Source organism: Hylaeus volcanicus, chromosome 2, assembly GCF_026283585.1.
Source record: "Hylaeus volcanicus isolate JK05 chromosome 2, UHH_iyHylVolc1.0_haploid, whole genome shotgun sequence".
Taxonomy (NCBI): domain Eukaryota; kingdom Metazoa; phylum Arthropoda; class Insecta; order Hymenoptera; family Colletidae; genus Hylaeus; species Hylaeus volcanicus.
The window spans coordinates 3,697,668-3,719,899 of record NC_071977.1 but is presented as its reverse complement, the minus strand read 5'-3'; the positions used below and the strand labels follow the sequence as shown (position 1 = coordinate 3,719,899).

The 22,232-nt window shown below is 43.4% G+C and overlaps 1 protein-coding gene across 3 annotated transcripts in view; it reads right to left on the bottom strand.

Annotated features, from left to right (window-relative positions):
• Nucleotides 1-22,232, bottom strand: part of LOC128884810 (protein trachealess) — a 172,374-nt gene that overhangs the window by 35,458 nt on the left and 114,684 nt on the right. The window contains exon 1 of one of the 3 annotated variants that reach the window (XM_054138451.1): nucleotides 5,126-7,330. The exons of 1 other annotated variant lie outside the window; for it this stretch is intronic. In XM_054138451.1, coding sequence (XP_053994426.1) covers nucleotides 5,126-5,337 — 212 coding nt within the window. In that variant the 5' untranslated portion in view covers nucleotides 5,338-7,330. Of the gene's footprint in view, nucleotides 1-5,125; nucleotides 7,331-22,232 lie in introns of those variants that run through there. One more of the 3 variants, XM_054138452.1, reaches the window with a different exon arrangement.

The window sequence follows — 22,232 nt, the reverse complement described above, 5'->3', positions numbered from 1 at the left end:
AGCACGTTATTCCGATGCGTAACGATATCATTACGCTTCATTTTACGGAGATCGTCCTGCCAATTAACAGGGAAAAAAATGACTCATCTGGTCGTAATGACCGTCCAATTACGCGACCGTTTTTATGAAGCACGGTGTATCACTGCAATGTACTATGTACTCGAATTATCTTGACGTCCTTAATGCGAACGACTTGAAAACCAACGTCTGGCCGTTCGTCGGGGGTATTTAAAGTCGTGAAAAAATTGCGCGACGATATGGTAAATTTGGAGCCACTTTTACAATTAACTTTGACAATTTAAACATTTAATTCAAGGTACTGACGAATTTGTAAATCAAAAATAATTGGAAATTGATTGTTAGCTCTTTGCTGCTTGCCCTTTGATTAACAACAGAATCTTTTTCTTTCCAAATAAAAAAAAAAAAAATTTTATTGGAAGAACAGTAAAAGATTTAAAGAGAAATCGAGAAATAATGAATATTCCTCCATTCAACATTTCGAACGGAGTGATTCTTGAGCCGGTGACTCACTTTTTAGAAAAATTGATAAATAATTATCGAATTAAAACAGAGCAGGTCAATTATCTTCTGCGTACGCGAACGGAACCTTTCTTTTCGGAGTAGTAATTTGTCGGTACGACGAATTGTGCAGTCGCGTTATGCAATTTCGTTTTAATCGGAGTGGGAAAAAAAGGACTGGATTTACCGGTGTACTCTTTCGCGATGTTTCTTTCGCGCAACCGGTATTACGGATTCACAGTTCACGTACGGCAATAAATGACCGACACAATATGTATGCAAATCCGAGAATGAGGCAACGAAATCGCGTACATTTAATTCTCGTTGCAAAATTTAGTTACATTCTCTCCCCTATCCCCGTTCTAAAACCCATTGATCCCATTTTTAACGATGAGTTGTATAAATACGTCGTTGCTGCCACTTTTTTATTTTCAGGGAGAAATCATACCTTATATCGCAGTCGCATTATTCATCTTTGAATCAGAAAAGGTATCGACAAATTTTTGAAATAAAAATTGTAGAATGAAGAAAACACTTTTGTTTGAATGAAAAATTCAAATATGTTAAAAATGAGTGGTTCAAAAATTTAATTTCTCTATCGAACGGTACAGGTAATCTAAAGTTTTTGTAAATATAAATGGAATGGGGACTATGATACGGTGGATGACTTTTCCCTTAATGTTGAAGAGCAGGAGCAATTACGTTTAAAAATAGTTAAAAATAATTAAATACTATCGTTATGATTTGAAAGTTCTAATACCTCAAACTTTATTTAAAATAATCGTTAATTCAAATAACGAAATGATTTCTTGTCGTCACGATCGACCACGATTTGCCATCGGTAAAATCGCGATTCTTCTTTCCAACCATACCATCTCACGATTCGAATAAAGAGGAACCGAAGGTTTCGCGTAAAAGTTCGAACGCTTCCTATAAAGTTTCCACACTTGGTGCGGGGCCCAATGAAAAAGGTGATTGACGACCTGATAAAAATTCGACATCCTGCGCACGAGGAATGATTTACAGTTATAACGTCAAGTTTACGGCGCACTATTTACAGTGTCGCTCCGTGACGTCATTGTCGCTCTACGTACGTCACATATTAATGTTTTACTCTTTTTGAATTATAACGCGCCGCTCGAGCTGAGCGCATCGACGAGAACAAGCGATCGTCGATGAAAGAAATTGCTCGCGAACGCGTGAACGAATTTTCAATCGAATCGAACATTTCATTCGATCCTTATCGTTGTATTTCATTCTTAAGGTTTCAGCCACGCAACTGGGTTATCGGCGATCATATTTGTTCCTAGACGACGACTACAGACTTTAGCTTTCACGCTAACTGCAACGAATTCATGCTTTCTAGCAATCGGAATTCTTTTTTTTTGGTTGTTTTAAAGAAAATAACGGGAATCGATGTCGATTCAAGCGATTGGTTTATTTTTATGTACGATTATTGCTTCAATTATATTGGTTCTATTCGAATTAATTTTTCTTCGTGTGGCAAACTAAGAAACCAACGGAACTCAATATTTGGACTAACATCAATGGTTACAATTTTTCTTTGTACCGAGCAACAACTATTACGATTTCTGTATATCTTCATTGATTTGATACTTGGCACAAGAAGTAATAACATCAAATAGTTGATTTAAACAAGATATGCTCCCCTTTCTCGTTCGATTGTCTATACACGTTTCATTTTTTCTATAACGTCGTTTGGAATCACTTCATGCAACCATGGATTAGATTGTGACAAATGGACTGTCCAAATGTTCAAAATTGCGTAAAGAATTTTATACATTTGTGGTTTATCGATTAGAGTCTATAAACGATGCTCTTTTCTATCGAATTTAATTAAATCTTGAAATTATTCGACGCGATTAAATATTTTCTTAGGAAATGTAAGCCAAGGACTGTATCGTGTTATCATAAAACAAGAATTAAAATCCTCTTTAAAGCGTACAGAGAACAATCCAAAAACTGGCACAATCGCGTCTCAAATGACGTTATAGAAATGTATAAAAAAATTACTCTTATTTTCTAGGCTGAAAATTGCATTATTGAAACGATTAGATGTTTATGATTAAGTGATCGAGCAAATCGTCGCGATCTACCTCGAGAGAGCACAGTTTGCTACGCGTCTCTAGCCCTTTCGCTGCTGCAAACGAGTACGTAGTCGGTTTTTTGACAAATTGAGGTCTTGCATAAAAAAAATACTTTTTACAGCATTCTGTTTACAAATACAAATTCATTCGAACTTTTCTTAAATTTCAATGTTAAATTTCACGTACGAATTATTTCCAAAGCAAAGTGACCCTTTTGTATCGTCGTCGAAAACTATCGGGCAACGCAGTTAAAGAATTTCTCCTTCGGATGATGGAATGTAAATATTCTAAGAACATCGTGATATACGATGACATATGACACTTATGTCATTGGTGAAATATTGCTGATGGTAATTCCGTCCAAAACTTTCGCGAAATTATTTATTTAAGACGCAGGTAGAAAGCTCCGGAAACGGTTGGTGCGACATATTTCGTTCGAGTGCTTCGAGCCATTTTCGTCGTTGGCAAAGTCGATCGGTTGAATATTCGACAATTCATTAACTATTTTAGGAAACAACGACGTTTCATTTTGGTTTCTTCGAATTTGTGTACGTCTTTTCTCTTTGAAACTGATAGCAGGCGTATTCAAAACTGGGACTCGACCAATTAAGGGGTGTTAAATCGAACAAGTGAACCGAATAAGTGAACCGAACAATAGTACAGTGTCAATGAGTTTGCAAACCACCCATGGTTAAGACAAATGACTAGTCTTAGGGATACTTTTCATAATTAACTGCAAAAATATTTTACGTGGAACTAAATTGAATAATGCATGAAACAATTGTATGTAATTCATATATAGCATATAAGAATTCTATTCAAAAATGTTAAACTTGTTATTTGACCGGTCGTGGTAGGTTTAGTGTTACTTTGACAAAAACAAGCCTGTCTATAATAAAGACGACTAAAATTCAATGCCTTTCACGTCTGAAAATATATAGTTATCGAAAGACAAAGTTTATGTTCACCAACAAATATCTAATTCAAGACTCGCTCGAACGCAATTTATTCTTCGTTATTTACGTGCTTACTCCCGTCCAATTTGTTTCAAGGATAGTTTATCGTGCCCACTAAATAATGTCCATTCAATTTCATAAGAATCGTTACAAATCTCTCTGTCGAACGCGAGCGTCCAAGTCAAGGCTCAGAAGACAAATCACCGTCAGCATCTTCGTCGACGACACAGGAGGGTTCAACCTTCGCAATCTGTGCAGCACTACAGCCACAGAAACGCGTTTCACCCCCGTTCAAACTTAACGCCGTCAGCACTCGCGAGGTAACAAATCAAAGACAACGTTTCCCCTCCGTTCGCGAAAACTTTGTTAACCCTTTCCGCTCTGGTGTCCAATCCCGTGTCTCAGTTCTCGTATCGTACGCCATATTGTAAAGCCGTTCGAAATTAGTGCACCAATTGACTTGAAATTTTACACACATTTAAAAGAAATCCTCATTGTACAGCAAAACTAATTTTATCAACTGAGATAGCTCGATATCTCTAAAAGTATCTTTTATCTTTGAAAACGCGACGAAATTGAATTTGTCTTTTACGATGCTGTACTCGAGTCGCTTCTCTTCTTTTGCAGAAATTTTTACATGAATGTGCATCCTTCAATTCCTATTGCTTGACAAGACACGAATGAATGTACGAACAAAGTTCAACAGTGATACGTCTACTAGCTTTCTCAAAGCGAAATCTCAAATTCAACCCTTTAACCTCTTCGTGCCCTCGCGAAGATGCACCGATTATTATCATTTTTGAATGCACATCAACCTTGTTGCAAATGTAATGAAATTATAAGAAAAGTTTGTGTTAAAATTGAATTTAAAACGTTTAATCACGATTGGTTCATCGATACATCGAACGAGGCAGATATCTAATATAAATAATCTTTGTAAGGGAAACACACGGCTGATATTGTATTAACTATACTGTAGATTTTATGGATTTTTGGTGTGTTTAAGTGTGATACCTCAATAGGCAAACCGCGCCAAGTTCAAATTTTTCAAATTTGCGATAAATTAATGTTGCATTCTTCATTGATTGAAGTTTTCAAAGTTTTTTTTTTTTTTTTTTTTGAAATAAAGAATTTTCCAAAAGGAGTTTTAGAATCTTGAATTTTTACATCAACTTTCATATTTAATTGCAGTCATGTATGCCGGATTCGTTTAAACTGGAAAGTTTTACGTAGTGATTTTTACAGAAACAAAATTCTAAAGGACCTTCTGGAGAGCTCTTTAGTTTCCCTCTGAGGTACAGATACGTTCCACATGCGTTTTCGCCATAAATCCACAAAATCGGAAACTGCCGTGCATCGAGAGCGACATTGTGAGCGCGAAGGGGTTGAGATAGCACCTCGCGAGCGGGTAACATCGCAGGATCCCGACTCCGTCGCATCGAACGGGCTAGGTAGATCGTAACGTCCGAGCAAATCATCGTAACTAACTAAATCGTAGTAGTAATGGTATTAAGAAAAATAAGTATAAGAGAAACAACATGCCCTGGCTCGAGGAGAGGACCCTGACTCTGTTTGTACGGGACACAGAGGTCCGCCGGTACGAACCAGGAGTGCGTGAACGCGGGGTTGATGCTGAGCGCCCCAGCGGCCCCCTGATGGGGTCCGCCGACATCGACGCCGACACCGACACCGACCCCGACCGGGCTTTGTCGCTGAAAGCCCCCATAATCCATGGCCACCTGATACGGCATCATTTCCCTCTCCTTTTTCCTCCTATTTCTTTCTCAAACACCCTATTTCCTCCACCCTTTCTTCTTGTTCCTCCTCTTCCGTTCGTGGACCACACGCACTGCCGTAACGTTCTGTGCACCACCAAGTTCACCTTTCCGCACCAAGTAACAACAAGCCGGCGGCACGCAACCGCGGAACAGTCATATTCCGCGGCTGATCATCGTCCATCGCGCGACTCGTCCCCGACACGCGTCACGATCGGGGCACCAAGGCATTCGTTCGCGTCTAACCGGATCGCGGCATGCGAAAAAGAGGACCGCGGCCGAGGGTAGCGAGATGTGGACACGGAGGAGTTGGCCCCGGCGAGCTCGGTGTACGCGTACGTCGGTACGAGGGAGAGCTCACGCGCGCGCACGTGCGTGTCAACAACTCCGGGGGCTCGGACTCTCGCGTGGACCAGCTGTTACGGGATCCCTTCGATCGCTCGAATCACGCGGGGGTCGCAAGCAGACAGCTAAACGACTGGTTCGTGACCGAACGACAGACTAGACCGGACTGTACCGGGTTTGTAACGTGAGCCGCGCGTCGAGCCCTGTGGGGGGGAGCGAGACAAACGTCGCTGGTGGGAAGAGGAGCGAGAAAGAGGGCGCGAGAGCTTGCGCCGAGTTGCGGGCGTAACAGCTCCGCCCACGACACAACCTGTCGTCCAATAGCGCGCGGACCTCGCGCGACAGGTCACGCCCGCAGCGACGCGACGTCGCGCACACTCTTCCGAAGCTTGCGTCATGCTGCACCCTTCAGGTGGAAACCTGACGAGCCGCGCCGCGAGCGCTGCAACACAACCGCGGCTCCCTGTAACCACGTATCGCCACCCAGGCCCCGCCCATAGCTACTAATGACACTTGCCGGATGGTTAAGAGGTCGGATCGTACACCTACGAGCCAAGGAGAGGCTACCTTGTCGCAAGCCAAGGGCGACGTTCCCCGGAAATGGCCTGTAACCGAGCCACGTGCGCGACCGCCGATTCTTAACCCTCGTCGCGCCGGCCAGAGCTTTCTGCTTTCGTCGAAGGTGTTGGCCGTCGGTGGGATCGCTTTGGGATTCATTCTTTTTTTTTTATACTTCTCGGCGACGGCACCGATGTGGGAATAATTGAATTCGTGCTATCGGGGAACTGGAGGTTGTTCGGTTGTATCGATTCGCAGCGAATCGAGTCGGTGATTTTTTTTTTGACATTTTTTCTCTGTTGTTGCGTGTTTCTTTCGCAATTTTTGGGATACTTGGTTTTTGTCTTCTTCCTTCACTGGGTTAAGCGGTTGTTGTGTTTCGAACAGCCACGTGCTCGAGCGTACCGTTGGTCGCGATACCGGTTCTTGTATCGGAGCAGGGCAGACTTTGTAGTTTCGGCTTGAATTATTTGGTAGTAGGTCACTTGGACGTTAAACTTTTCTTGTTCTTTCTCATGAGATCTCGTTGCAAGCTGGATTTGCATTTGTAGCTTCTGAATTGGATGCTCATTGGATGCGCCGTTGTCGCCTCGATATCCGTCTTATTCTCTCGATGCTGTTTTTCGTTTGGTGCTAATCGTTCGAGTTATCACCTGTAAATTTGGAGAATCGATTCATGGAATATAAATATGGCAATCTGGGTGTCCGTTACCTGCAAGCCTGGTGATTTGAAACGAGCAAGACTGGACCAATAGGCACAATAATCAATGTAGAATTGATTAAGTATCCTTATAAAATACAGAAACAAAGAAACATTCTATATACAGTATCGTGCCATGAACTATTACATATAATATTTCTTAATAATTATCATACAGTGTTCGCATCTATGTTCTTTCTCGTAGGCCCTTATTCGAGCATTTGTAAGGAAAAACACTACGTCCCGATTGATTTCCAACTATTGGAACCGGTGGCCAGCCATAAATGTTATCAGGGTCTTTCTCAGCAGAGTTAAAATACTCGAACAATGACCAAACCGCATCTATACGCGACTGTTCTGCACTCCGACGCTGCGTTACCTGTCGAAACCATAATTCCTGCGACGATCCGCGTTTCGATTCAGCTTGCAAGCTGTGCCATTTTTCAGTGCGTTTGTATTCGACTCGTACATAGTCGTCGCTACTTCCCCGGCGATAGAAACCGAACAGGAATTCATGAGAACGACGCGTCCGACAAATAGAAAACAGGAAGAGCCACGGGCGAAACGCTAGAAACAACGCTCGTTGTTATTTCCGTTTATCCGTGTCCCCGTAAAGCGGGAGGACGATCGTCCCCTCATGGATATTCATGGACCGCGACTTTTTCTGTTACTCAATCGGCCGATCGATCGTCGATTTATCTCACGCAGCGTCTTTATGCAATTACGCCAGCGAATGCGTGGCACGTAATAAAATAGCCGAGAAATCGACGCGAAACGCGACGCTAGCAACGAGCTGCCTCGTCGGAGACGAGTGAAAATAACGCGTGCCGGCGTTATTTTGCGTTGTCGCGACGAGACGGGAGAAACAGGTACGCGCGTAATCGACTGCAGCACCCACGCCCTTGCCCAGACGCCATGATTCTCTTTGATTAGGCGCGCGATACGTGCAAATGACCGGCTCTAACCGATCGTGATTGAACAATGATGGTACAGCGCGCGACTGACTAATCGCGAGCCTTGAATAATCGCATCTTCGCGCTTTGTTAACGATAGAGAGCTCATACATTAGTTTCGTGTTTTGATAATAGATTTGTATACGACTATAGTCCTTTAGCAAACGGGATCGTTTCGAGTAAGTGAGAAAATTGTGGGTATTTTTGTTTGACTCCATTTATGAGGTATATATGTAATAATTTCTCAATTCAAGTAATAGGCTCAGGTTTAAGTTCTCAAGATTGAAGTCAAGCCGAGCCTTTGTAATGTTTATTTTATTGTACCACCTGTACCACCTACAAAAAGTCGACATGAACTTTCCAGACGATCCAAGTACACAGATCCAATAGTACACAGATAGCGATAGCACACATACAAAGTACTTACAACAACCTTACGTATATCTCCACCTGCCGATATATCGCATCGTGAACAGAAAGTGAAACGAAATAGGTTCTCGTTTAAGGTGTCGATGTAGTTGCAAACAAACGACGGTACGACAAACCAAGGTGTACGCCACCAATCCTACTCTAATCCTCACCAATCCTAATCTAAGAACGAAACGAAGTCTCCTATGCACCTGCAACGCGACAAAGATACCGGTCGTTCACAGATTACACGGGAGTTCGATCACGCGCGAAAGATTCGTGGCTCGGTGGAGCGTCGGCGTCGTGGCGTCGACGGGGTTAACCAACCCGGGGCGTGAATTCATCGAACGATCAGGCTGGCAGAAGCCTATCGTCGAGGAAACAGCGGCTACCGTGCGCTCAGCGAGAGAAAGAATCGTGGCGAAGAGCGACGCGGGCAGCGTCGCTGGGTGCAACGAGCGAGCTGATACTTAGCATGCATCCCCCGATACGAAGGATTCCTTATTGTATCGTTGCACGTGAGCGTAATGCATAAAACGCGAGCGTAGCTGCGGGCTCTCGTTCTCCCGACGAGCGTCCTCTCTCCTCCGTTCGGTGATAACTCCTAACGTCCTCATAATCATACATATGGATGTCCCGTGTTCGTTGGACTGCTCGTCGCTCCGACCAAGCTGCCGTGTTTACCCGCTGACGGACAATACGTCCGAGCTGACATTGTCCGTGGTTGGGCCGCGTGATCGGTAACGAGGCGAAACCGAACGATTTCTAAGCGTCGCGCGGGCCGGCGATCGTTAATCGGTATGCAACGTCGAACACCCGAAGGGGCTGTTTCGTCCAACTCCAGGAAAAACGGGTTCCAGGGAGCTGCCGCGGCGCGGCTTTCTAAATTCTCGATCGGATACGTGGTCGCCGGGGTCAATTAACACTTTGCTGACCAGTCACGAGCACACCGATGTTTTCACGGTCTAATGGTGCTCACCGGTCACGGATTAACCCTTTGCACTGCGAGCGATCGGGATGTACGTAGGCGATGTTACACGGGGGCTTCCGGGTGGACGGCTTCTGGGTTCTTTGGGCTCTGATGTTTTGCAAGTTGGCTTCTTCGGGAGTTAAATAGCAGACTGATGTTAGTAATTAGTGGGTCATTTTAACCCTGGGAAAGAAATTAGCTGTGCCTCGTTGCATATAGGATATTAAAATCACACATCTTCGTATTCGTTTATAAATAAAAATGTACAAATCGACATCGAGGCGACCAGAACTGTGAACAAAAGTTCACGAATGAACGAAAAAATTAGTAGATAATTTGTAACTCGCGAAAGACAGCCAGCTCCGCCAAGAGCATGTCGAGGAGCAACTCGAAGAATCGCGTGGCCCTGCACCAGTCCGAAGCACGAGGACCGAAGCTCTCCCTCGCCCCCATCCCCCATCGTTCGGTCTATCGAACGATAGCGTCCAGAGTCGCGTAACCGGTCGCTTCTTGAATCGGATAATATCACTTTTATGTATATACCGATGACTATCTAACCCTTCCGAGGACCATGTATCAGCGCGGGCATAAACGTCGGCCGGGGGTTAAAGAAGGGCCCATAAAATCCGCCCTCGCGGACGCGATAAGAGTTATCTCCGTTCTCTAATTGAAAGTTAATTGGTCCACCGGTTTAGTCGCGCTGGAGGCCGTCCGTTCGCTTTGCGCGACGCTAACCCCAGCCTAGGGCGGCAATTTAGGAACGGGCGTAGGTACAATAATGAGACCCTATCTTATGGTGTTCCCTGCGACACCGTAACCACCGCCACGGTACACGTATTACCTACCTACCTACCGTGTTACGTGCCACGTCGAGTCCTCCCACGTGCTCGTAATAAACCGGCCCTCTTCCTTCGCGTAATCGAGAATTTCCGACAAACACGTACCGGGCTGCGGTGTACCGGTATCATCAGAGAGATTGCGATCGGACCATCGGTACAAGTGCTCGACTTACTCCATGCACGTATCCCTTTCCGCCGCGCCAACACGCGTCGCGACGTTTCCCAAGCCGATAGGAAAATTCGAGAGAGCAAAGTTGTTCGGTTAAGTCGATCGGGAGATCGCGGTGGATCGGAGACTGTGGGATCGACGTTCGAACGGAAGATCGGGTTTCTTCTTGGAAACTGCGCGGGGTTGTATCCTCCTCGACATGCTGGAAGAGCGTTTACTCTTCCAGAAGGGTATTGTTTCTTGGACGTTGCACGAGGGTGTTTTCTTCTGGGATACTTGGAGACGGTGTTTTTTCTTTGGAAACTGTACTGGGGTGTTCTTTCTTTGGAGGTTGCGCAAGGAAGATTCGTGGAGGTTGCGCGTCTCTTCTTGAATATTGGTGTATGAGGGTTTCTTCTTGGACACTGTGTTAGGCTGTTGCCTTATAGAGCTTGTATAGAGATGTTTATTTCAGGATATCGTGCAAGGATGTTCTCACTTGGAGACTGTGGTAGAGTATACTTTCTTTTAATAGAGATCATGGACGGAGGTTCCTGAAGCCTGCGTCAGAGTGATTCTTCTTAAAAATGGTGGGAGATTATTTCTTCTTGAAGATTGGTGTAAGGAGTTTCTTCTTGGACACTGTGTTTGACTGTTCCTTTTTCCTGTTTCTCCTTAGACTCCGTATTAGAGCGTGTCTCTTCCAACACCGTGCAAAGTTGTTTTCTCTTGGAGGATGTGTTAAGGTATCTTTTTTCAAAGACAATACACAGGAGCTTCTCCTTATAAGTTTCTTCTGCAAGTCAGTATTAGAGCGTTTATCCGTGAAGACAATACAGGGGAGATTCTTCCTGAAACTTATGGAAGAATGCTTTTCTTGGACATTGTATAAGAATATTTCTTCTTAAATATTACGATGAGATGCTTTTTTCTAGAACCTTGTGCAAAAATATCTTTTCTCGAGGTTCAACGGTATTCCATCTTTGAAATTGTATTCTTGACTACATAATTATAATCACCTAAAAGAGAATTCTTCAACGAAGAAGTTTTATCAGAAGATCTTCGCTCGCCACTGTAAAAACTGGACGACTTCATCGATTGATTTTCCCTGGTAGTTTCAGTTCTTGGAACTTGTTTGCCATCGCTGTTTTAAACGGCTCCTCTATCGGGAAAGTGGTCAGATTTATGTTGTAGTTCCATGAAGAGTGGAGTAAAAGTTTCGTTGTGAAGTATGATATAGTTCCTTGACTCGGGGAAGATCGGACGGCGCGATAATAATTGCTACGAAATGTCAAGTGTATCAACAAGGATCTTGCTTGTACCTCGGACTAACTGATACAGAGATCTTTCCGAAGCGGTTTGGGCAAAGTTTTTACATCAAAATCTCTCGACAAGGAAACCAAGCCAGTGTACAGACTTTCATCGTGAAATGCAAATTCTTACGTCGGTATTTGAATAGTTATTCGTACCATACGCAAGAGAAATTGAAATAACGCTTCGAATTCTATAAAAATGAAATATATAATATAGAAGTACGACTACTGAAATTGAAAATAAAGTAATAGTATATACCAATATTATAAAATGTAAAGATTGAGAGTTGAATATTACACTTTGTTTTTTTAATGTGGTTCGTTTGGTATTCATTTAATATTGCTGTACATTCGATAACAACTTGTACTGTAAGGCTCGACAGAATTAGTAACGAGGTATCGATATTAGCAAATACATTAAGAAACGTATCCGTACAAATTTTGCAAGCAATGAGGGTGCGGGAGTATTCAAACGAGGTTACGAGAAAAACAAACAAGAATCAGAGACACGCGATCTCGTGAAAACAACCGGCTCTTATTCTGCTAACAAATTAATCCGATTAACCGGATTGATTATACGAGGGTTGCGCGGCGCGTTGAGTTGATCGGGGATTGCCCGCAAAATTACAGTTAGGGTACATCGCTGAACGTGTTCCGTCGCTTCAATGCTCCAGTACCTGCTGCGAAATGAAAATTCCAAAAATAAAACTACAAAATTATTCTTATTAAATACTTTGGTTTACCGACTAAAAGAGAAGAGCAAAATTAATAAACGTTTCGTTCGATGGAAAGGGAGGTCGAATAAAAATTGAAAAAGAACGATTGAAAATGAAACGCACAAGTTTGAAAAAAAGTCAAAGTCGATCGGTCGATGCTCCTTGCTTGAATGCGAACTATTCTCGCGACGCGTTCGCCTCGAAGCCAGGAGGAATGCAAAAATGCGAAAGGGTGGGTGGATGTATCGCGCGGGGTTGCGTCGGCGCCTGTAATTTTTCAAATTGCAACGCAGTCGTTCAACCCCCCCGACCTTCTGCCCCGCGGACGGAAACGTCGTCCCCCGCTCGCCTCTCCTGTTCGACTCTCGGTCCACCCCCGCGTGTAACCACCCCCTCGCCCCTCGACCTCACGGAACCTCCCTCCGTTTTCGTCGGCACAAGGGATGGCAGGCTGGCTACTAACGAGAAACGAAGTTATTTGAGGGTTCTGCAGAAAGGAGTCGAACAATCATAATAATCAAGTGCGATTCGCGTTTATTGTCGGCGATTATTGCCCCGGCACCCTCTTGGAAATTAAGCGCGTACACCGTCGCTCTTCCTTCGCCGGAGGGGTCGGAGGAGACCGTACGGATAAATAATAACAACTGTGCGAACCGCTTCGCGAAAGAAATGGAGTTAAAGGGATACTGGATGACGGAAGAGTTGGAGAATGTATCTTGGACGAGGGGAGGTGTTATTCGAGAGGGTGGAACGGCCGGTGACGAATTTGTGGTCCCTTTAAGAGGAATTTCGTTGAAGGTGAAATTAGGGACGATTGGATCGCAAATTTTGGCCGTCCGTGACAAGTGAGCCCTTATTGCGCATTGTACCAGGTTAAACGCGATTGATACGAAGGAATGTTAGCCACAGATTTTATTTAAAGTGAATACTTCGGTGTTAATGCTGTGAAATGAAAATTTTCAAATTGACAGGTGTTAAAAATTTTAATTTACATAGAAACAAACAAATACACGTACTTTACCTCTTTATAATCTCTTTATAGTATAAATGAATAAGAACTATCTAAGAGACGCGCAGTTATACACACCGCTCTTTGGAACTGCTCGACTCGTACAAAGCAAAAAGTTAACGGCTAATAGTGGCAATATTAGCAAACTAAAATGAAAAATGCAAACCCAGGGCGAACGTTTCATTTTAGGTTCCTTATTTTCATCAAGGTACAACACAGATTTAGTGCTAGACTATCGCGCTGATAGATCACGATATTAGCATACTTGCTCGCGCGTTCCTTCTGCATTTACATTTTCCAAGCATCACCCGATGTAATTGAACAAAGCGAATTTGCACTGGTAAAGGCGCTGATACGATTGTCGTATCTGTCTCTTGTTTCGTTACAGAAGCACTGCTGACTAATTTATGCGATTAATTCGCGGACCATCGGGTTAGAAACCTTGTTTGACTTTAGTACGACCACTTGGAGTCATGGATGAAAAAATGAGAAATATTTGTTGCAGAATTTTGGTTTATGTAATAAATAATAGAGGTATTCATAGGCGTAGCGATAAAAATTGTAACAGCGTGTTGTTCTTATAAAATATTATAAAGAAGGTTTGTTGAATTGTTGAACATATGAAAACTTCTTTACGATATCAAAACAGGTATGAAAGATATTTCTATTCTTAACTTTATCTCTACTTGAAGATACTTTCTTCCCTTAAGTACGATCTTAGACAAAAAGCTCACATATCAGTCTCGCAAGGGTGTCGATATTGCGTCGCACGATGTATCGACGTATAATTTCCGCGAATAGATAAAAGATCGATCAGTGCGGATGGTCGTGACACTCCACACCGAATCTCGTCGTTTTTCTTGCGCCTCTCTCTCTCTTCAATTACGCCTGTCGTCGAAACAGATTAGCAATATGAATTCTCGCTCCCTTCCGCTGGAGCTATATACACATCGCGTAATTTTTTCTCCCTGTGACAGAGAAACGAAAAAAAAAACCCACCATCGCGTCGTTTCGAGGAGAAGCGTCTCGTGGTCGCGTCTCACGACCTTCCAAACGTGCCACCCCTCTGCGTTACTTAATTATCCTTCGCCAGCTCTGTTCGCCCCGCAAGGAGCCGATCGGTCTAACTTCGTTTCGCAAGGACGACGACCCCTTGCGTCGAAACTCTCCACGGCCCGCTATTTGTCTAGGACCAGGATTTTGTTAACGTCGTCGTTGCAAGAAGACACTGACGCGCGAATTTAATTTCCCCCTATAGGCGTCCTCTCTAATTTTTCTACCCTGTTCATCGGGACTAGAACTATACGAAAGAATTTTCACGAATTTTTGCGTTCTTCGAGCACCTTTTAAAATGTAACATTTCTTCTTTTTATTTATTTATTTTTTTCTTGATATCGTATCAATACCAAAAAATACACCTCTCAGCTTTCTAGTTTTCTTTATGATCATTCAGAACTCGATATAAATTGTTACTCAGAAAGAACTCGGGAATTTTCGGGTCATTTGATATCGATCCTTTTTAATCCATTCATTGACAACTATGAGACGTCTCGTAGCTCAAATTAATTGCAAAAGAAGAGCGTAAATTTTCTTATTAAAACGACAAATTTAATGGCACTTCGATTAAAATATTTTACAATTTTATCTATGTTAAAAACAGTTCCATCGATTTAGCAAAATATTTATTAAGATCTATTCCACTGCGATCTACAAAAATGATAATATTATTTGTACCGTGCTGTATCTTATGTTTTGTTTTTTTTCAATTTGGATGGACGTATTCGTGCGTTCCCTTAAAAAAATCGTATCGAAAAATTACATGTCGGAAAGGAAGGAGAAAGTTCGACGGGTACCGTTATTTAACGAAGTAGGTGCAGTTGAAATACCAGCGCGTGGAGTGTACGAATGCGGCACAATGGGGCCATTTTAGGTCGAAATCTGGCCGATCGGCCAAGACCCGCAGTTGATTAGACTCTATTTACTGGAGGCGAGTTTAGCGGCTCAACCCCTCTTCCCTTTAGTCTATTTCGTCCCCTTTGTGGCAAATCAACCGGCATACAGAAGCACGGTCCTTCAGGCGGATTTTTCCTAGCGCACCGATAATTCGGACCGAGACTCGACTGCGCCTGATCGTGTGTAATGAATCGGATACCAACAAAATATTATAGCGAAGGAAACTATTTCTTTAAATAACGCATTACTAAATGTAATATAGATTAGTAATCATTGATTACTAATCCTGCATAGTTCCATCTAAAATTTGAGATATTCCATACCACTTGTGTTTCATTAAAAACCTATAGCTGCTTTGAAAGCCCCTTTAATTGGGTCCCATGGAAATGACCGACATCAGTTTTGACCGACACTCTGCGCGAACAATAAATCCGAATGAAATTAAACATGATTACCTGTTTATTTGGAAATTTTTCAAATTCAATATTCGCGTCGATGATACCATAGAACTCCAACGGAACACCCTTGACACCAACGCGTTGACAAACAAAGCTACCTCGAGGTAACGTAGACATCCCTAAACTCGTTGGCTTTTCTGAATCATTAGAAACGTCTCGTTTTATTTTCAACGTGGCCAAGAAGCCACGATTCGCGCTCCTTTTCACGGGGAACGTGCGAATCACGGAAGAAGGTCCCCCCGGTTGCGACAGACGTTCCTTCCGGGACGGGATAAAGGAAAAGTAGCCGTTTCTGAATGTACGAACGCGTCCTACGGCCACGGGCTTGCAAGGCCGGCGGTAGGAAATAGGGATTGGAGAACGAAATAATAGGGTTCGACCCTATCGGCGAAGCAATCAAATCCCCCTTCAAGAACACACTGGCATTCACTGAACTTTAAAATCAAATAATGCCTATTAAAATAACAATACGCATCCTCGTCGACCAGGTTAAACATTCTCTCGCCTACGTTAACCCGGTTTCGACGGCGGCGCATTACCATACGGGATCGGGTTACGAAAATCGAGTTACGTGCCTCGACGCGACTTTCATGCGTATCCGACAGTCGAAACCCTTTAATATCCGAACCCACCATCGGTCGATAATTCGATTCGCCGCGAAGAATAACGTTTGTCGCTGTTTCGTTTTCATAAAATATTTTCCTGGGACTTGGCGCCTACCGCTGTCGAATCGAAATCGACGAGGGTTGGTCAAGGCTGCTGGTTTCGTGATTTCTGTATGCCCTTCAAAATAGGGTTCCTATTGTTCCGCTAGCTTTAGTATTTTTAAAGTTGTAAGATCCTGACAATTTTCGAATGTTCGAGCTCCACTATTTTCTCCGCGTACTTTCGACGAATTAAAAAGAAACGTTTGCGTGCAATCGATTGGAAACTTCGTGCTTTACAAAAGACGTCTCTTGTAAAATTCGTGGAATTTTTATATTTTTTCATGGTACGAGCCATTAATCGTCAAATGGTCCTCTATCGTTTCTCTAAAATTATACTTCGATGTACATTGGTACATTTTTTGCAATAATTCGTGACTCAAAAGGCTATAAACTTATCCCTTGAGTAATCGCAATCGATTTCACCTACAAGCCATCTCGTAGTTGCCAGCGAATAGGTTGAAAAGATAACTCTAACGTTATTACAAATGTTGATTCGATCCATCGCAATTTATCTGACTAAACCTGCAAGATCGAGGGACAACGGTCCCATTCCTTTTTCGTATTTCTTCAATTCCATTCAATTTCCCTTTCTCCAACGCTGTAAATCAGAACACGTCGTAGGTGATCGAAAATTACGGATTCGCGCGCCAGCCAGCAACAACTCTCGTCGGATCTACGGATTGACATACGGCGGTATGGCAGTTTTCCGCTTTATTTAGGCGTTTGCAATATTTATAAGAGAACGAGCCTCGCAGAATGTTCCCTTGAGACGAGGGAGACCCGGTTTATCTGTGCCATTCGCTCGGGGAGGATTCTCGATGGCTATTAGGACAACAGCTGATCGTACCGATCGATGCTCATTACCATATACATTCTTCGTCCCGACATTAACTATTGTCAGGATCTTTGCGAATTCTGGATACGCCGAACGACATTTTTCTAATAGAAATGGAAACGTTCAAACGTTCCTCTATGTCGATGATTTTTCGTTCGTTACTCGAATATATTTTTATCATTTAACATCTACTTTCAAATTTTGTTAATGAAAAGTTGTTTGGTACGTTGATAATTCATACTGGAAACGATTAAAGAAATAGTTCTTCTTGCGCTACTCTTATTTACGTAAAGGTTTCACTTGCGTATTAGGACACATATATAAATTACTTAGTATTTTAGACTTTTCATTATTATTTATGATTATTTGACTTTTCTGGAATTACTCGCTAAAACTCACTTATAGATTCCAAAAAGATGGACTCTACATCTCTTTTCTAATAAATAGTACAAATACCATGCTCAAGAATTCATTTCTCAAACATTACTCGCAGAAACTCCATCTCACAAGAGGATGGACACTACTACCCCTTCCTAATAAACAACACAAATACTAAACTAAACAATTCATGTTCAGCCCTCGAAACTCTCCCTCCCTGTGCCTATCCCCGCCGGAACATGGATTCTCACAACAGCTTTCTCGCCCCTTGTGCTGCACATTTCGAAAATCGCCATCGTCTCGGTGGGATCCATGCACGTTTCGTCAGATGTGGGTCGTCGTGCGTCGCGTCGTCGTGCGTCGCGTCGTCGTGCGTCGCGTCGTCACCTACAGATTTCCGTTATTCCCGTGGAGCGTCAGATATGGAAGGCGTCGGGTCCGGGTTAAGCGTAGCCCCGACTAAACTTAGAATGGAAAGGTGAGTTTCGTAGCGGCTATCAACTGCGGTGGCGCCGTTGATCTAACGACCGGTGCTGACAACCGGATGCGAGAAGAGAGACCGATACCCAGGCTCGTGAACTCCCCTCCACCGTGGCTCGCCATTAACATGCAACCCGCGAGCGTACATATTTTGGGGAGTCCTCGCGAAGAATACCAATATTCCGCTTTGACATTCCAATAAAACGCGGCCGTTTTGTTTATGAGCTTGTACGGCGACAAGTCGGTGTGCGCGACGTGCGCTACGTTTATTTGTACATTGCACGAATGCGCGCCCGCGCGCGACACGCACAGAGACACGTACAGAGGCCCTCCCCCGTCGTCCAATCCCCCTCTGATTCCCGTCCCCGTGCTCGTGTTCCCTCTATCCGTGCTTTTCTATCTTTTTGTTTTCCTGCGAGTTTAAAAAATTTTTTTTTCTCTTCTATCGCGTGTTTTGTACGTATTGCCGACAGCGCACCATTCGTCGTCCTTCGGATGCGCGTCGTTGTTGGTTCCTGATTTTATTGTATTTCCTGCATCATTGTTCCTCTATGTTATCCGCGTACCCTTTAAGCATTCGATGTAACCGGCTTCCAGTTCTTTTTTTTTTAATATTTTGCAGACATTTCTGGTTGACTTCCCGTTTTTAGCAATTCTGTGACTGACGTTAACCACATCACGGATAACCAGGTTTTTTTGTTATTTATCAACGTAAAATGGAAAACAATACGAAGAATGAACAAATATAATTAGACTGATCGTGCTCACCTCGCGTTAAGAACTATTACAATTACCATTTATACGAAGCTCTCGTCCCACAAAAGATATAATTGTACAAGATTTAGTTTCAGCGATTCTATGTATCCATTCTCACGTGACCGTGCTCCTTTCCTCTTCTGTAATTCTTCCCTTTGAGCTTCGAATTATCCCCCGCCATTCGTCTTCGCGTTCCACGATCGTCTCACTTCCCAATTCCCTTTCTTTGTTTCGCCAGTTCCCCGATTCTTCGATTCACAGCGGACCAACGCTACGCTCGAATTTACCCATGGCTAAAGGAACGACAGGCCACGGGTATCTGCCTAAACGAAGACAAATGATCTACGGACACGATAAAAAAAAAAAAAAAAAAAAACTCGCATGATCCACCAGGGGAATCGGGACAAATCGTGGAACGAATAACCAATTATCAGGGAAATGACTGCAGCGACATGCGTTTCATTTGTCCCCGCACTCCCTGCTACATCGTTACTTCTGTTATCCATCATTGTTACCTATTTGTATGTCGAGACATTGCTATTATATTGTGAGTGTTACTTTTAATTAACAACTCTTTCGATGAGTTATTTGTCAGGATTTTTGATAAACTTGAACGATAGATTCGATAATAACGGATGACTTCGATACGTAAAACGTCATTTGTGCCTACTGTGGTACGCCGTCGCCGTGTAAATTAGAAAGATTCTATCATCCCCTGTCCAGGACACCTGTATCGCGTTGCACGATCGGAAAACAGGGCCAAAGTACTCGTGTAGATCGGCAGATCGCGTGGATCCGTTCTCTCCCCTTCGCCCACGTCTCGGGCCAGTTTCTTCCGACAGCAGATTAGTTACGAGGAGCTTCTTCCCCGCGGTCCCGCAAAAATAATAATTTAACAATTATCTACGATCTCCGCGCGTCCCTGGCGTTCCGTTATTTTCAGCGAGAAGAAATATGCACGGGGTCCTGGGCCAACAGTTCCTGATAACTTCGGTGTACACGGAACGATAAAACGTCGTAATTTAAGAACGCTGAAAGTATCGCGGAGGAACATTAGCTAGCAAACGGCTTGGAGGGGCGCGGAGGCAGAAGGGCGAAGTAAATGAATTTCAATCGCTGAAATATTAATTTCTGATGGTCCGATTCGTTCGGGAGGCGTGATCGTTTTCTCCGAAACATCTTCCGAATGGAATTGTCTCGTTTAGCTAGGCTTCGAGGCAGACGTGCGCTTTTGCACGATTTCGGGACGACGTAGTTAGCGTGGTGTCGAGTCATAAACTTTTTAGGGACGTGTATAATGTATGTGTAGGTTTGATGCACAATCGAGACAGAGTGTAGGTACTTTCTGTTTCGTTGAAAGCGGAAACAGGGTGGTGGAAGAGAAAATTGAATGTGCTGGTGCTTCGCTCCTTTTTTATAAGTACAACATTGTGAAGGGACACTTGTTCGAATAATGAAAAAGTGAACCAACAGGAAGATATATCTTGTTATACGCATATAAATATTCCCCTACAAAAAATTAAAAATCTTAAGAAGAAATTGATTGCAAGAACTAGCAGTCAAATTCAAAAACTATAGGGCTGAATAGGCGTTTTCATATCAAGTTGAAACAAAACATCAGGTAAAACAAAACATTAACCAATCGTTATTAGTTCTACTCTGAAAGCCTTTTCTCTTTCTTTCTACTACCACTCCATCATATAATATAACAAACACCAAGCATAAATAAACAAACATCGATTCGCTGAATACTTCTGTAAGCGTTTTCCAGATCCAACCAATCGTAGGAATGGTGGGTAGCGATGTTAGCATCCTCGAGTGGTCAATACGTTCAACTCCGACGCGAGAAGGGTTAACGATACCAAGTACTCCGCAACAACTCGAAGAAACGATGATCATGGATCGAATCGATCGGTATCCCGTAAGCGCATAATCAATAATCCCTTCTCACTGTATCGCGGGTATCGCGTGAGATCCCTTTGTAACGAGGACTCTGTCGGTGGTATGCGCAGCGAAAAAGCAATCGAAAAAGGTGACAAGGCGACCGCATCGGGTCCCGTGATAATGGAGGCGGGATCGCAGGAAATCGAGAATTACAAAGCACACTAGAATATACATGGCATCTCGCGTTCGGGGCGGCTCGCGGTTAGACGCGGGGGCAAAGCGCGTTATTCTCGTTGGTATGTGGCTTAAAATTGCGCCGCTCCCTTGTTAGGTCGCTCATCGGACCGTCCAGCCGCAAACCGCACGGGTGGTGATGCTTTGCGCCACGGCTGCCATCTATATATTAAGATTTTATTGCTGACCGCCTCTATTTATCGCTCGTATTCATTCTTTGTCCACCGTCCGTCGTTGCGGGGGACGTCGTCGATGTCGAATCGACGAGCGCTAGCTGAGAGAATCACTGATAGTCGTTAACGCGTAGGTAAGTGAGTGAGTAAGTGAGTACTGTGAGAATGTTTTTGTTTACGTTTAGATATGTGCGTAAGAACGTATAAAGCATGTAAGAAACTTGGGGACATAACGTGTATTTATTGTAGTAATAATCTAATTACATTAATAATCATTACAGTCTGAAGCTAACTCGAAGAATACGCTTTTACAACGTATTACAGTAATAATTTAACTAGTGCGGGGTTGGTACCGTGGAGTTGTTTATTATAAACTTCAAGAGTGTAAGAAACCCAAGAATACAGTTCCTTGCAGTGTATGAAATTTGAGTTGTTTGGCCAAAGATTGAAATGGCCAAACTACTGGTTTAAAGAAACACGAGTATATCATCAAAGTTTGACACGATCCAATCGAAGCCATTCGTTCGCCAATCGAAACCATTCGTTCTCCATAGTCGTGAGACGCACTGGTTTCCCTGGTCAGGCTTCCGGTATGCAAATGGTCCCCACGATCGGAAAAATGTCCCCTGCCGCGCTTCTTATGAGCGATGCGGGCAAAATCGCTCTTATTTACGGTTTTGCGTGGCGCGTTACAAATAACACTAGCGGCTCGAGAATGCTCCCGGCGATGTTTTTCGCTGCCAGGTTCGCTGTGGTTAATTGAAACAGCGGCCGGGGGAGGAATGTAATTGCAGCTTCCGTGGCACCGAAGTTGGCCGCGTTTTTGCCATTTATAAATTGTATTTACACTTCGAGGATCGGTTCGGTTCGACTGCGGGCATGCACTTTCAGCGAGTTCGATTGAATGCGCTTTTTCGACCGGTTTCTCTGCTTGGCTTGCTTTCATCGCCATGCTACCATAGTTTTTTCTTTTTTTTTCTTTTTTTAGTGGTTCGAGCGAACAAATACCAAGTCTCGTTCCAACCACTTGCCAGCATGACTCGTAACTGAATAACGG